This window comes from Lygodium microphyllum, chromosome 6 (genome assembly GCF_053477565.2).
Source record: "Lygodium microphyllum isolate KBCC chromosome 6, Lygodium_microphyllum_v1.1.10, whole genome shotgun sequence".
Taxonomy (NCBI): domain Eukaryota; kingdom Viridiplantae; phylum Streptophyta; class Polypodiopsida; order Schizaeales; family Lygodiaceae; genus Lygodium; species Lygodium microphyllum.
In genome coordinates this window covers 37351127-37367272 of record NC_141140.1, presented here as the reverse complement: position 1 = coordinate 37367272, position 16146 = coordinate 37351127, and the positions used below count along the sequence as shown (strand labels likewise).

Below are 16146 nucleotides of genomic sequence, written 5' to 3'. Positions count from 1 at the left end.
TCCCAAACTTTTAAGCCTCTTCCAAACATCCATATCTTCTCCCAAGCCACATGAATTTGAATTTGAATTAGGGCTAGCACATTTAATGAACTCTTCCATCTTTTTGATTTTTCTCTTCTTCTTCTTCTTCCCTCTTCTCTCATCATAGTGGTCTCTCTCCTAGCATGCCTCCCCCCTTTTGTGTGTGTTCACGTGTCTCTCTCTCTTTGTGTACATAATTGTTAGTAGGTATGGGAGGAGGCCACTAGGCCTCTCTGTGTCTCTATATGTCTGTCTCTCTCTCTCTCATCATAGTGGTCTCTTCCTAGCATGCCTCCCCCCTTTTGTGTGTGTGTCTCTCTCTCTCTCTCTCTCTCTCTCTCAAATGGAGTGATGGTAGTGGGCATATAGTGGACTGTGTCGCCTCTCTTTTTTTGTAATAAGTCTCTCTTCCTCTCTCCCTCTAGATGCTATATCACAGCATGTGGAGTGCTTAGGGAGGGTGTTGATAACTGAAGGTCTATTCTATAAATTATTTTCACTATGGCTTTGGTGACCATCGAACCACCATATCTTCTCCCAGACCTCTAAACGTCCATATCTTCTCCCAAGCCACCTGATTTTGAATTTGAAATAAGGCTAGTGCATTTAACCTCCTCTCTCATCATAGTCATCTCGCTCCCAATGTGCCTCCCCCTTCTTTGTGTGTGTGTGTGTGTGTGTGTGTGTGTGCGTCTCTCTCTCTCTCTCTCTCTCTCTTTGCTCGTAACTATTACTAGGTGTGGGAGGAGGCCACTAGGCCTCTCTCTCTCTCTCTCTCTGGGCTCATAACTGTTAGAGAGAGAGAGAGAGAGAGAGAAGAGGTGGGGATAGAGCTTGGATAGAGGGGAAGAGAGAGTGTGCATGTGTGTGTGAAGAAGAAAGAAAAAATTGGAGAGAGAGAAGGGAGAGAAAAAGAAAGAATAGAAAGAGAAATTTATTGAGAGAGAGAGAGAGAGGGAAGAAAAAGAGGAGAGAGAAATTGAGAGAGTGAGATGATTAAATAAAAGAAAAACAAGGAGAGAATAAAACATGTAAAGAGGGAATAAAAAAGAGGAGAGAAAAGAATGAACAAAGAGGAAATGGAGAGAGACACACATTATTAGAGAGAGAGAGAGAGAAGAGAAAAGAATGGATGTAGCGAGACAACATAGAGAAAATTTATTGAGAGAGAGAGAGAGAGAGAGAGAGAGAGAGAAACATGAACAAACTAAACTAAATGTGACATATATACACACACATAGAGAGAGAGGAAAAAACAGAGAGAGAGAGAGAGAGAGAGAGAGAGAGAGAGAGAGAGAGAGAGAGAGTGTGTGTGTGTGTGTTGTGAAAAAGAAGAGAGAGAAATTTAGAGATAGAGAGGGGGAGAGAAAAAGAAAGAATAGAAAGAGAAATTTATTGAGAGAGAGGGAGAGGGAAGAAAAAGAGGAGAGAGAAAATATGGAGAGAGAGAGGGACGTGATTAACGAGAAGAAAAGAAAGAGAAAATAAAACATTTAAAGAGAGAAGAAAAAGGAGGAGAGAAAATAATAAGCAATGAGGAAATGGAGAGAGAGAGAGACGTTATGTTGAGATGAATGGGGTCCTGTATGGTTGTTATGCGCGCATTACACACGCCTTTGCTGACAAAAACTCGGTGTGTGTAGCGTAAACCTCATGAATGAGATAACATAACAAATGTGAGTAGATCGATGAGTTCTTGCATATTATTGTGCGGTTTACGGACAAAAATACGAAGCGTGACTTGTGAGGCCGACACACGCCAACTGTGTATAATCAGTGACTTTGTAGACTTTGTTTGAGATACTTCGTATCGAAGGTCTGTTGTGGTTGGTCGTGACAGTTTTGTTAGTCGTACGCGGAGACGCAGCAGCTATGGAGACGGCGAGCAGAGGGGCAGTGGAATACCGTTGCTTTGCGTCTCTCCATTCCCCTTCCCTCCCCTCTGCTAAGTTGAGCAAGAAATCGGCGTTTCTGACACGCCTTCCCGGTGAGGCCGCTCAATCCTGCAGTTGTCTTTGGCCCGGCGGTGCAATCAGATGGAGCTCGTTGCCTCGAGGAAGCCCCATTTCTACTCGCCGCAGCTCGGCCTGTCTGCCTATCAGGAGCGATGGAGGTCAAACCAACGAGAAGGTCTCTACACTTTTGCCTTAAACGATTGATACCGAGTCAGTGCAAGGAAAGAAAGGAAGGTACTGTCTGCGTTAGAGGTACTTGTAAGCAGTTAAGGTACTTGTCAGTCTCACAGACAGAAGACAAAGGAGGCATTATCGTTTCTTAGGGGTACTGTCAGCATTAGAGGTACTTGTCAGCAGTACAGATACTTGTTAGCCTCACACAAACAGACCTGCTAAGAACTTGAGTTAGAATCGGCATTCAAGTCGCCTGTTTTCTTGCTCAGAGTGAACTTATGTGAGTTGATACATGCTCCAGTCATTGCTATTGGATGTTGTCCATGTAGATTTCACGCATACTGGCCCATTGGACCTTTCAGTGAATCAATACAGCAATGTTAATTCTGCGCTTCTATTGGCCGAAGTATCAAACAGATGCTAAGAGGGCCATTTATGGAAGCAAATAAGATCCGAATCTGGTCTGTTTGAGCGCTTACCCTCTATATACATGCCTATATGTATACACATGCACACACACAGAGAGACAGGAATGTGCATGCATGCACACTCAGACAGGAAGCAACCACTTAGGCAGGAAATGGTCAGGGTATACAATAGACCTCCAGAGAACATCTGAGCAATGGCTGTCACATGTGGGACTACAGAAAGCATTGTAATGAATGTCTGCAAGCCATTGTGTTTTATGTCAATAGTATGCATTGAACCTGCAGAGAACATCTGAGCAACGGCTGTGCCATGTGGGTCTACAGAAAACCTCCTAATCAATGTCTGTTAGTCATTGAGCCATAACACTTAGATGAACATAAGCAGTACTTTTTTCGGCAGGATTGATGTAATAGCACCAAGCATGGGCACTGCATTGTCATATGGGATGGGCCTGTAGCCCATACTCCAGCTGATTGAACATATGAAGAAACAGGATGGGTATGGCAGTCACCCTGTGCTATGAGGGATGCTTGTGCATGATGCTCATTGTTTGCTACATGTTTATAGACTGTGTGTTTGCATTGTAATGTATAGTAAAGTACTCATTTACATTGACATGCAACTGTTTTTGGACTCCTTTAAGCTGAACTGATGCACATTCAGCTCCTCTTGGTTTGATCTGCTGCTGATAGTTATAGCCAGAAGAAAGAGGTAACTTTTCATATTAGTGATTTTTTATCGTCGCCTTGTACCTATTTGGTCACATAGTTTCCTCCTTTTCTTTTTGCTAGGTGCATAAGCATTCAAACCAAGCTACTATTTTGTTTGAGAGTAGTCATTCATTTAAGGTTTTTCCCTTGCTTTCAAGGATGGGTTTTCATACAAGGGAGTCTAAGAGTGAATGTTGAATGTTGTACTTGCTATTAATAGCAGAACAGTGCATTCTTTCATGATGTATAAGCCTATTATGTACATGTTCTTCTTGTAATGCTGTATGTATTTATCCTTTTTCAGGTTGTCTTCATTCATGGATTGATGGAAGTTCTGTTTTCAGGTACCTTTTGGTTACACTCGGAAGGATGTGCTGTTGATTGGAGTTGGGTTAACGGTACTTGGTGTTGGTCTTAAATCTGGCCTTGAGGTATGGTGTCACACTAGGTATTTAAAATCCCTTTTGTGAAGATATGCTAGGGTTTGCACTGAGAAAACATAGAGTTTACAAACACGACCAAACACGATAACTGAGAAAAAAACACAAAATGCAAGACAGGATGGTAGAGAATCTGATGAAGCTGAATGAATGCTGAATGTATGCACTTAATTCTCAAAGGCAGAGTAGTCCAGTAGTTGACAACTCTGGAGCAAGTGGGCTGAGGGAGGTGTTGAAGTGTATCATCCATTGGAGATGGATCCCGAGTGCAGTAACTGCCAGTAGGAGCAAGATGATGCAGAAAACTGCTGAAAACTCTAAAAAAACTTGCTGTAGATGCAAATGCAGATCAGATCAATGCTGAGAAGTGCTGTAAAACTCAAAAACTATCTGCAGCAGAAGCAAACACTGATCAGATCATACTGAAAAAGTGCTCCAGATGATGAACAGTAGAAGGGTGGTCTGTAGGGATAAAAACATAGCTGTCCACCAGGTTGTAATGATCAGGACAGCAGGGGAACACTTGAACAGGGGCAGTGGCAGATTAAAAAAGGGTTGGAGTGATACTGATGGCAGCTGGAACAAAATGCAGATGTGAAAGCCTCCAGAAGATTGCAACAACAATTGCAGATGATGGGAAAACTAGAGAGATTGGGGATGCAAAAGGATTTGGGATGTGCAGTGGCTAGACAGATCCCTATTTATAAACACATATTTGACCAACTATCTAGGGTGGTGCTTGGTGTTTCAGTCTTGGACATACAGATGGGTGCTAGTAGCGTTGGTCATAGTGATCATGAAGTGACTTAGTGTGAATGCACTGAGGACACTTCAGGGTTTACATCAATTGAGTGCTATTTATAGGACTTAAGGCCATATTGTGCACATCATTGTATGATCACCACTCTTGGACCCTTGGCATGTTGAGGTGATGCTTATGAGTAAGGATTTTCGGTTGTAGTGACAGTTGGAGCCTTAGGGAGCTACCACTTTGAGGCTATGGCAAACCACTGTTAGTAATTTAAACCTTGTTGTTTGATTAGCATCATCGCTGTGTGTTTAATCTTGATGCTTAATATTAACATTATTAATAGTTAATTTTACTATTATTGTAGCATCAAATATTAATGAGTATTGAATATTTAATGTTAACATTATTATTAGGCTTAATGTTATTGCAATATTGAATGCCAATGTATTCTTAACATTTAATGTTTGATGTAATATTACTATTAATTTTGATGTTAAATGTTTCTCTTAATGTAAAGGTAAATATTATTATTGAAAAGAGAGAGGGTGAATCTCGTCTGTGTCGTGGAGAGAGAGAGAGAGAGAGAGAGAGAGAGAGAGGTCTGTAAAAAGGCCTAAATGTCCTGTTGAGACCATGAGTCACAATCATTTGTATGATGGTACAACTGTCTAAAAACAAAAAATGAAAAGGTATTAAAAGCTATAAGTAAGGGAAACCCTAGCTTGCAAATAAAAGAGCTCTAGTTGAAACAATGTCAAGTGGATGTAGAGGGCTTGGCTCTAGCTCCAACAATAATCTCTTGTATTTGTTTATGGAAGTATTGTTAATGCTTGTTTCGAGGCTTGGGACATTTGGATTGGCCAAGTTGGATGGCTTGATCAATCAATATCCCTTGCGTTTGTCTAGATGAGTGAGGTTGGTTGAAATCTTTTGGTTCTCTCTGGTGAAGAAAATTGTAAGCTATCTCTAGGTGGGACCTCGGTGTCCTGGAGTTGTTGTACTTGTAAGAAGTGAGTCTTGAAGCTGTTGTATCTCTAGAACGGAGAAGGGAGAGACCAAGGCATCATTGGTCAGTGTTAACCCTCAAACAAACAAGGTGGAAAAGCTGGAAAATCTAAAGCAGAAGACAAGGCAAAGGCAAAAGTGAAACAAAAGATGAAGGCGCGTCAAGAAGAATCTGGAAATACAAAAAGTGCAGAAAAGTCCTAAATAAAGAAAAAAGGTGCACAAGGAAAAGCGCAAGTCAATACTTTTGTAAAAGAGCGCAAGCGCATCATGATTTAATTTAAGGAGTGTCGGGCTATCATTCGTGCAATTTGTAAATGTAGACGGGCGGTTGAAACGAAGCTAGGAAGATAGAAGAACAATGGGAAAAAGGGCCTAGGCTATGGCCGGCCATGTAAAAAAGGGGATAAGGGGATGACCGTCCAAAAGGGATTTAGGGTTTTGTATATAAAGTTGAAAAGTGAATGAGAAGCTCATTCTTGTATGTAGCCAAAAGTGACTCTCTTCTTTTTCTTCTTTTTGCTTGCTTGAGCTTGTGCTTGAGAGAGGGAGTGTGGGAGTTTGAGGGAGTGAGTGTGTGAGGGTGAGGGACCGGGGATGAGAAGCTCTCCATTTTCTTCTCTCTTCTTCTCTTCTTCTCTTCTCTTGTATTGCTCACGGCAATGGAGCTTGGAGCGTGGAGCTTGAGGATGGAGCTTGCTTGAAGCTTGTACTTGGATCGTGGAGCTACCGGAGTGCGTAGGAGAGGAGGTAACTCGATCGGCATGGAGGTAAGCTTACTACATCCGTAGATATGGATGGCGCGTCGGCTAGGTGAGAGAGAGCCATGAGAGCTCGCTTGGAACACTTGAAGTAATAAGCGGTCCGTGGGTCTTGGCGGTTGAGCGAAAGCTCCCACATTTTGATTCTGTTGCCGAGACCAACGGATTCAAGCCTTGAGCGCTTGCGCGCTTCGAATCGAGCATTGAAGTAGGGTTTTCCCCGAACCGGTGCTTGAGGTAGATAGGTAGGAAGTGAGGGAGTTTGAAGAGGTATTTGATCTCCTTAGCAAGTAGGTTTTTGGTTTTTGGACTTGGAAAAGCATGATGGAGTAGTGTAGGTATTTCCCTTGTGATTTTTTCTTGCATTTAGGAAGGATAGGAGCAAAACATTGGAGCAAACAGTAGGGTTTTTTGTTGCTGTATTGTGCATTGCAAGGTTTCAGGAGAGCAGGAGAGAGGGTGAAAGCTTCGTCGAGTGGATTCGCTTCGATCTAACCATCCAAGAGTTATTTACCTAGCCCAGGTAATTCCACACCTTCCCCTAGATGAGTAGGTTGGATTTGGAGGTGCTCGACCAGTAGAAAGGCTTTCATTGCTCGGTGCGACGAATGCCTTGAAGTCTGGCGAAGAAACACGTTGCGTTCGGCCCGTCCGACCACTCGGCCAATTGGCTCTCGGACTGCCTGGCCACTCAGTTTTCGGACCACTCGGGCATTCGGCCCTCGGCCCAACTCCACTCGGACAAGTTGACATTCGGCCCGGTTGAATTCACCACTCAGCCCTCGGCCCACCTAACTCGGCCACTTGGCCCTCGGACAAGCGCACTTAGACTGTCCGAATTTGACATTTGGTCCTTTCTTATTCGGCCCTCGTCCCTCGGACAGGCCGAATTGGGCATTCGGCCCCTGCAATTCAGACCTGTTGGGCCGAATTTGGATTTTTTCAAATTTTAACATGTAGACCCTGAATCTAACCGAGAGACTATATAGAGCTAAAACCACATCATAGATCTATCATTGGGCTGAAATCTAGAGCAAGTAGTTCAAAACTTGGCTATAAACGGTCCTTTAAATCGCGCATGGCATTTATCGTAACAGCCCTGCGGGCCCGGGGAGAGTGCCTCCAACGGACCCTCGCAATGCCCCCTCCGCACCTCCCCCAAGTAGGATGGAGAGATAACGCGCGTCGTGACAGGTCCTCTAAATTAGATCCTAGTGTAGTAATGGCTCTACACAAGCATGGATTCTCGCTTGCAAAGAAGCAACTAAAAGCCCATACCCGAACAAAGACAAATAGAGACCCTAGAACCTCAATGGGCCAATCTAGCCAACAAGGGCAAAAAGGCCACACTGCAAAAACACGTATGTGTTGCATTCGGATTGCATCTAGTCAAAGCGGAAATCAACAACATCAAGCCACAATTGCGAGGATGACTAGATATGACAGTCTTGACGATAGATGCTCCTTGAATGGCACTGCACAGACGATCCAAGACATCAGTGGAGAATCCACATTTGGTGGTGCAGTTGGGACTCAAGGGCATTAGTCAGAAGGTCTAAATTTACAAGCCAAGACCCGGAAGACAAAGACATAGTACCACCTGCTTATCTTAGGGTCAAACTCACCGCGAAAAGAGAGCACACTATCGATGCTCTGGTCTGAAGGAGCAGATTTTAATATCTTGACCTATGAAGTATGGACCCTACTAGGCCAACCAGAGCTCACACTGACTAATGCAACTCTTAGTTCTTACGGGGGACACCCACAAGCACTTATAGGAAAGTGCAAAATCCTCGCGACAATTGAAATTGAGAGCTTGCCTATCCTATTTTATATTCCTCCAAATAATGCTAATTGCGGAAAGGAAACCCTCCTAGGAAGACCCTTCAAAAGGGTGACCAAGTGTGAGGCCGATTATGTAGCACAGAGGATACACTTGACACTACTAGGTGTGAGGATAGTCACAACCTTTAGCAAGGGTGACCTCATTGAACCTCGAGGAAAGGCAAGGAAGGTGCTGACATAATAGGCAAGTCTAGTAATGAGAGCAAGGACCTATTGAAAGAGTTGATACAAGCACAGGTTGAACGGAGAGAACCAGTGAATGAGGCCATGCTTGAAATAAGAAGGTCAGGAGACAATGCCAAGGATAGGCTTTGGACTTACAAATATCGTAGAAGACCACAAAAGAAGCCCAAGCCTTATACACGAATGTATCAATGGAGAGCTAGCACAACGGCGCGGTGGATATCCAAAGCGTCGCTACGTGCCCAAGGGTATTACGCAGGTAACCGATGGATTTGGGTACCAAAACCCCTCGCTAAACCACCTCTATTAGCTGAACGCCAGATTACATCAAAAGCAAAGAGGCACAGAGGAAATCTAAGAGAAAATCCAGGTCTCGGGGCAAGAAACCAAATATGAGTATTAGAAAGGAAGAGCCTAGCATGCTTAATAAGCAGATGTCAGATGTAACCATTGAGCATGCACAAAGACCACTAGTGCTCAAGGAGCTTTTGACTTTCCAAGAGGGTATCAGGCATCATAGGCACAATGTTACTCATGGTAAAGCTTAAATGCTCAACAAAGCAAATTGCAAAAGCATCTAACAGCCACGAGAAAATCTTCCAACTAGTGTTAAAGCCACTTAGGAGTCCCAAGTCTCGTGCATCCTCTTTTCCTAAACGGACACAGGAAGCATAACAACAGTCGTCGAGTGCAGCTGCTCAAATCCAATCTCTATCTCTAGCTAAGCTTCCAAATATCCGAGAGGTGGAACATAACACCACCCATAGCTCTCGACCCAAAGATATGTCTGTGCAACCCACCGTGGCTAGGTGCACTAGTGAATGCTCAAAGGGCAACAAAAGACACAACCACTTCCGAGGTGCCTGAGGACCTGACACTGCAATCTACTAACAGTAGCTAGTCCATTGAACTAGTTGCTACTACTTCCAATCAGGGATCATAGCAGTCACAGCCTTTGGCCGTGACGACACCCCTTGCTGAATACGTCCTTAGCAATTCACCCATGGAAGAGGCGTCACAACCAACATCCTTGGCACCTCCAGCACTTCCAAATCACCTAAAGCCTAGGCTTGAGGAGAAATCTCTCAAAGAGGTGACCAAGGAGAGGACACATCTGACCAATCAACCTAGCAAGGCTGTTTAGCAGGTCGCAACTAAGTCCCATGAGAGCACACCAGAGAAAGAGAGTACTAAGGCCCAACCAAGCACATCAATGATTGACCTAGTTCAGGGTCCTGAGTCTTTAAGAGAGACACCACAATTGTCCAAGAAAAAGAGGACAAAACAACGGAAACAACGGCAGTTGCAAGTGGTGGTAGACGCCAAGACAATCGAGATCAAGAGCACGAAAGAACTTGGGAATAAAGCATTGAGTCCACCCACTAAGGAACCCAGTGCCATCTCCCTTAACAGCGGTGAAATCTCAGATATATCTGTGTGTTTTGATAAGTCAAAGCAACCATCATTATCAGCGGTTGCTTGCAACACTCAATCCACCGACAACAGAACTCACATCGACCAATCAAGAGTGGATACAACACTGTCACGATAGGGTGACAAATCTATGCCAGTCACATTTGAGGAGAACCATGACACAATAGCAGCAAAACCTCAGGAAAAACACACAAACCTCGAGAGCATAAGCAATCCTAGCGTTGATCAATCTTGCTCATCCAGGCTTGAGCCTCCAGGCTTGAGCCCCCAGCTATGCTAAAGCCTAGGGAAACTCCTAGAACCTTGCATGAGATAGCAACCGAGCAAGCTCTCATTGAATATAGAAGTGCCGTAGAATGCTTAATTGAGTTGGACGCTAAACTCAAAGTATTCGCACGTGTCTACGTCCTTATGGACATGGGAGCATTCCCTAAGGAGCAGCTTGAAGAAGCAAGCTTTGTCCACACTTCCGTTGCTTGCTGCAACCTGTGTACATGCACTAGGACATAATCCTAAAAGCTCATAAAGAGGAAAGATTGAGCCCTAGAGTTGAGCCGATCCCATAAGGCTGCAAGATCCATTGATGATCCAACGGTGGGATCCTCCACTGGATGGGGAATGGGGTGGGTAACAAACTCTCAACGATTGAAGGTATCAATCCACCTTACACAACTAGAGCGAGTAGTTTGAACCATCAAGCCGGCTGTCTTTGGGTAAAGAAGGGAGTACGAGCATGTGTATGGAGGGTGCCATGGAAGGCATATAAAGGCCAGTAGAACGGGCCTTTTTTGAAACATGGAGAGAACGGGGAGGAGAGGGATCTCGTACAAATGGGCTAGGAGACTTCCATCCATCGCGTAAACTAGCACAAAAATCTCTCTGTTTCTCAGAGAAAGGAATAGAGACCTCATCCTTTGAGTTAGTAAAGAATTGGTGATAAGACATCTTCGAACTTGCAATCTCCTAAAAAGGTACGTTGGACAGAGAAACAATTGTTGCTTGCCACCACGAGGCTGTCACCTGCACAAAAAATTGTCACCCTTAGTAGAAAGCTTTTACCAAGGCAGAGAAAGTTGTCGCTTGCAGAAATATGATGTTGCTTGCACCAAGAAATGAACACTTGCAAAAAACACAATTTTGTGTCTTGGCCAAAATGCAAAGTTGATGCTACCTGATGTAGAAATGCTGCTGTCTGGTACGAAAATCTTTGTTTCTCAGAGGAAGGAATAGAGACCTCATCCTTTGAGTTAGTAAACAATTTTGTCTTTTGGTCAAAATGCAAAGTTGATGCTACCTGATGCAGAAAAGCTCTTGTTTGGTTCTTGGAGATTATCGCTGTTAGCAGTCATGCTTGTCATGCCTTGTCATCTCCTACTTGTGAGCCTTAGTTTGAGTCAGATGAGGACCTTAGGAGCTCTGATCCGTCTATCACTTGTTTTGATGGAGGTGGTGGCTTATTCTAGAGTATATAGTCCTTGTGCATGTGATAGTCTCTCTCCCCAAGGCGGACTCTCTACGTTGACTTCCTTGTGATCTTGTAGCCATTTTCTCTTGTTTCGGTGCTGTCTACCGCCAAAATGTAGATTTCTTGTGGGTGTCTTGCAAGCTATTGAAGATGTCTTATCACTAGTTCTTTACTAACTTAGAGGATGAGATTTCTGTTCCTTCCTTTGAGAGATGGAGAGATTTTCGTGCTAGTTTACGCGATGACCGAAGGTCACCTAGCCCGATTGTACGGGATTCCTCTCCTCCCTGTTCTCTCCATGCTTCATAGAAGGCGCGTTTTACTGGCCTTCATATGCCTTTTATGGCACCCTCTATCCAAGTGCTCATACTCCCTTCTTTACCCAAAGAAGACGGGCTTGATGGTTTCAATGACTCGCTTTGGTCGTGTAAAGTGGAGTGTATCCTTGATACCTTCAATCTTTGGGAGTTTGTTACCCACCCTATTCCTCGTCCAATGGAGGATTCCACCATTGGATCATCGATGGATCGTGTGGCCCTATGGGATTAGCTCAACTCTAGAGTCGGGTCTTTCCTTTTTGAGCTTACAGGATTATGTCCTAGTGTTTGTGTGCCTGTTGCGTAAAGCAACAGAAGTGTGGACAAAGCTTGCTTCTTTGTACCATCAGAGGACATTTGCCCACTGGATTACTCTCGAGAAGTTATGGATGCTTACTATTGATGAATCTCCTTTCTTGAAGGACCATATCAACAGGTTGGAGGACATGAGAGATGAGCTTGCATTCCTGCAGGATGATCTCTATAGAGGATATGGCTATGATTCTTTTCAGTCAGTTGCCATCTCCTCGATTTGATATCTTTTACACCAGCCTTCTTACAGTGAGGACCCATTAGAAGCCTGTGGGAGGAGCTTGCCCCGCTTGTTTTGGAGCATGACGAGCGCGCCAAAGAGGTAGCTAGTGGTGGATCCACCTCTACCAAAGCTTTTGTTGGAGGTTTGGGAGGGGGAGGGGAAGAATAAAGGGAAATCAAAGGCTAAATGATAGGAGAGTTTTGCAGGCTTTGACTTCGACTCAAAGAAGCCTAAATTCCCATATTGCGGGAAGGGGACCCATCTAGAGGAGAAATGTTGGAAGAAGTACCCTTACCTTCGTCCGGGAGTGATGGATGGAGCTAACACATTCGAGCCTTCTACCTCTATTCCAGCCATTACCCATGAGTCAGTGTTCTTTCATATTGTTGACTTGGAGGAGCCTTCTTCAGTGGTGATCTCTATCTTTTGAGAGGCCTTGGCTGGTTGATAGTGGAGCTTCTAGTCATATGACTCCATGAGGTGATTTGTTTTAGGATCTATGCCCTTCTATGGGTTCTGTCATTGTTGGTGACATTGTTTCAGTGCCTATTTGTGGTGTTGGCACTCTTATCTTTATTTCCTGACCGTGCGTCAAGCTCCCTCTCACAGGTCCTTTATGTTCCGGATTTGGGCTTTCCACTCGTCTCAGTTTATGGCCTTACTAGGCTTGGTATCCGAGTTGTCTTTATCGAGCCGGTCATTTGTATTGAGGATTCTTCTATGGGGTCAATTGGAAGTTTTAATAATAAAAAGTCCGTCCCACTTGTCAGATTTCTCATTGTTGCTGATTGTTATTCAGCATTCTTACCTCCAGCTGTTACACTGATCATAGAAACCTGCCCTTGCAGCAGTTAGAACTAGTCAAATTGCATTGCACTTCTTCCATTCTTGGATGCAGGCATGTCTGGGCTCTTGTATCTTGTTTGTACTTAGTTCAACAAAACACAGAAATCATTGTTTCCAGATATCTTAAAATTCAATTCTTTTCTGCATCCTTGAGTGCATTTATAGATGGTCAATGTCACAGCTAGAAGGTGAGCTTACCTGCATCTGTTATGTGTTTTGTATTCTAGCTCTTTCACATGAAACTTCTAATGATGGGATTCTACTGGGAGGTTGTTACATCTCTGCCATGCTTAGCTATCCTAACGAAAAGGGAGGGAACTTGTTTCCCTTTTGATGGATGATTTAGTTTTTCTAGAATGGTCTAATATCTTCACTTATGCTTCACTGGAATTTCTATTTGTGCTTGCTGGCTCTAGCATAACATATATACATGAAGTTGCTCATCCATGGAAGGTTTGCTAAATATGAATAACTTGGTGCTCTCTCCTGTAAGCTTTAAATCAAGTCTTTCAACAGACTTTTGTCTGACTTACAGTTAACTAGGGATTGTCTCTGCATCATGTGGTAGCTACACGTTATACTAGCAGTTTGGTACCGTATTCTCTATTCTTGATATGCTAGTGAATCTTGCCTTGTAGTTAGAGGTTTTCTAAATGCCAGGCAAATTTAACACACATTTTGTTGCAGCTTATTGGTGTTGATTCTCTCAAGGCTGGAAATGTTGTACAACTGGTCATGGTCCTGGGACTTACAGTGGGTTGGATTTCAACCTATGTATTTAGGGTGTCAAACAAAGAGATGACATACGCTCAACAACTGCGGGATTATGAGAACAAAGTGATGGAGGTCTCTGATGGTTCAAAAAGCTTATTTATGTGCACTGCATGTTACATTCTGTACCTCAAGCCAATCTTACGGTTGACTGGTTAGGGGAAATTTCTGTTCTCTGTGATATTGATGGAGAATTCTAATATGGCTACATGTTGTACCAGAAGCGGCTGGAAGAGCTACCTGAAGCTGAGCTGGAGACTTTACTGGCCCAAGTTGAAGAAGAGAAGAGGCAATTGAAGCTGAAGAGAGAAGAAAGCATATAAGTGATTCAGTGAATGCAAATTGAAGCTGAAGAGAGAAGAAAGCATATAAGTGGTTCAGTGAATGCAAGGAGTTATACTTCCTTGGAAATGGGTTGTATCATTGGGTGGTTGAGCAACAGCTGATGATGCTGAGAGAGCTGTCTGTACTATGATATGTATATATACCAATGCTCATCAAGGTTTTCTGTAGATTTATCTGGAAATTAAGAGTCTGTACGCCGATATAATGCGAGTCGTTGACTGTTTAAATATAGTTGGTCTTTGGGTTCGATGTAGAAGCAGGCATATGTCTCCATGCGGAGGTATGTGCAGAGAGGTAGGTATATGTGGACGTATGTAAGTTTTATTCTGCAAACATGATTTTGGTGAATTGTGACGAGTTGACATGATTATTGACTTGCCAAAGTCACCGATTGGCAATGATGATATATAGACAATTGTGGATAGGTTCAGCAAAGACCACTATTTAGGCGTACTAGAACATTATTTGATAGTTAGGTGCATGAAATTTCTCGTTCTTTAAACCATCCACATGTTTTTGTGGTTGATCAAAGAGAATGCAAGAAACATGTCTTCTTCTTCTACATGTTAATGGCTTTTTGTTAGCCCAAATTTGGTGACATAACATAGATGAGGACCTAAGTTGAAAGCCTTGGGTATTGATGAAGCTCAAAAACTTGGACAATGTTACTAGACAAGTCAAGTTCCAAAAGGAACAAAAGGCGGCCATATGACAAACATTGAAAGGATGTGCAATTTTTGAAAAGAGATCAGGTGTTCACTTGATTGAAAACACACATATGTTATAATGTGGTTGTACCAAGCTTTGGAGTAGGTATTCCAAATCTTTGTTAATTTACAGGGGGTAATGAGAAGTTGGAGAGATTGGTACATTATGACCTAAAATAAGTTTATGAGCCAATCGAAATTGTTATCAAAGGGAAGATCTTTAGAAGAAACTTGGTAAAGTTTAAGAATTATTCCATAAATGAAAGATTTTTAGATGAAACTTGGTAATGTCCACGATTTATTTCATTACAAACTATATATATGATATTACTTTAAAGTTTTTCTCTCTTCATGAATGCTCCAATAGAAACTTTTAGATTTTAGTTAGCAAATAAGCTATTTAAGTGGAAAAGAATGTAATCACCTACATAGAAACATTGAAATGTTAGTCCATGTAGTGTTTTGTAATATTGCATTATGGATGCATTATTGTGAGGCATATAAGGACCATTGTTGAAAAGAAAACATTGTAAATGATTGAACAAGAGATGAGAGCATCATGTTCCTAATATACCCAATATGAAAGATGCATTGATTGGGCTTAGCGGTAGAAGACAATATTGATGTGGAAAGGCTAGAGGTTCTATAGTTGGTGATTGCATGTGGGCATTTGTTTTTAGTAAATTGGTCTTGAACACAACACATTCCATGATTGTTGTTGGATGTGTGAAATCATTGATATAAGATTGTGCTTGAACTATGAGAGAACTAAGATTTTGAAACGGCAAACTCCGTTGCAACATTTGCTTCTTCAAATGCATTTGTAAGAGACATCTTTTCTTTTTGTGTATGTATCATACTCATATGGTGACATGTCCATGTGAAAATTGCTAATCATAAACCTGAGTTTTTTAATTGAAGTTTATATAGTTGCTTAGCATCTAGATTAGTCCTTGTTAAAAAAAGAGACTTTTCAACAAATTATATTTGGATAATAGATTTTTAGGTTAGCCCTTAAAGGTGCAAAATTTTAACACGTGCAAAGTGTAAGAGATATAATTGGTTTTGCATAATAGATTTTTAGGTCAGCCCTTAAAGGTGCAATTTTTAAACGTACAAAGTGTAAGAGATATAATTAGGTGGAATTGCTCATCTTGGAGACTAAAATTTGAAGGTGGAATTACTTTTCAAATCCATTGGAGGCTTAAGCACTTGCATTTGTTTGCACATCTAAACCTTTCTTTAATCAAGAAGAGGTTAACAAAGTTCTCAAACATGCAAATGGGTCAAAACACCACAATGCAAAAGAACAAGGGCACATCTTGCTAGAAACATCAAGGTTGTTTGTGTTTGATCAAATGGGCAAAATATACCAATATCAATAGCAAGAGATTATCATTATACAAGAATGTTTGGTTGGCTTTTACCACTATTGGCTAATTTTCTAGTAAA

The 16146-nt window shown here is 42.4% G+C and overlaps 1 protein-coding gene across 1 annotated transcript; it reads left to right on the top strand.

Moving 5' to 3' along the window:
- Window positions 1–1753: 1753 nt before the first annotated feature.
- Window positions 1754–14548, top strand: LOC148034469 (uncharacterized). The gene is made up of 4 exons (XM_087679414.1): window positions 1754–2151; window positions 3634–3720; window positions 13559–13717; window positions 13864–14548. Exons 1-4 carry the CDS (start codon window positions 1894–1896, stop codon window positions 13963–13965), a joined length of 606 nt encoding a protein of 201 aa, XP_087535540.1. The 5' UTR covers window positions 1754–1893; the 3' UTR covers window positions 13966–14548.
- Window positions 14549–16146: the final 1598 nt, after the last annotated feature.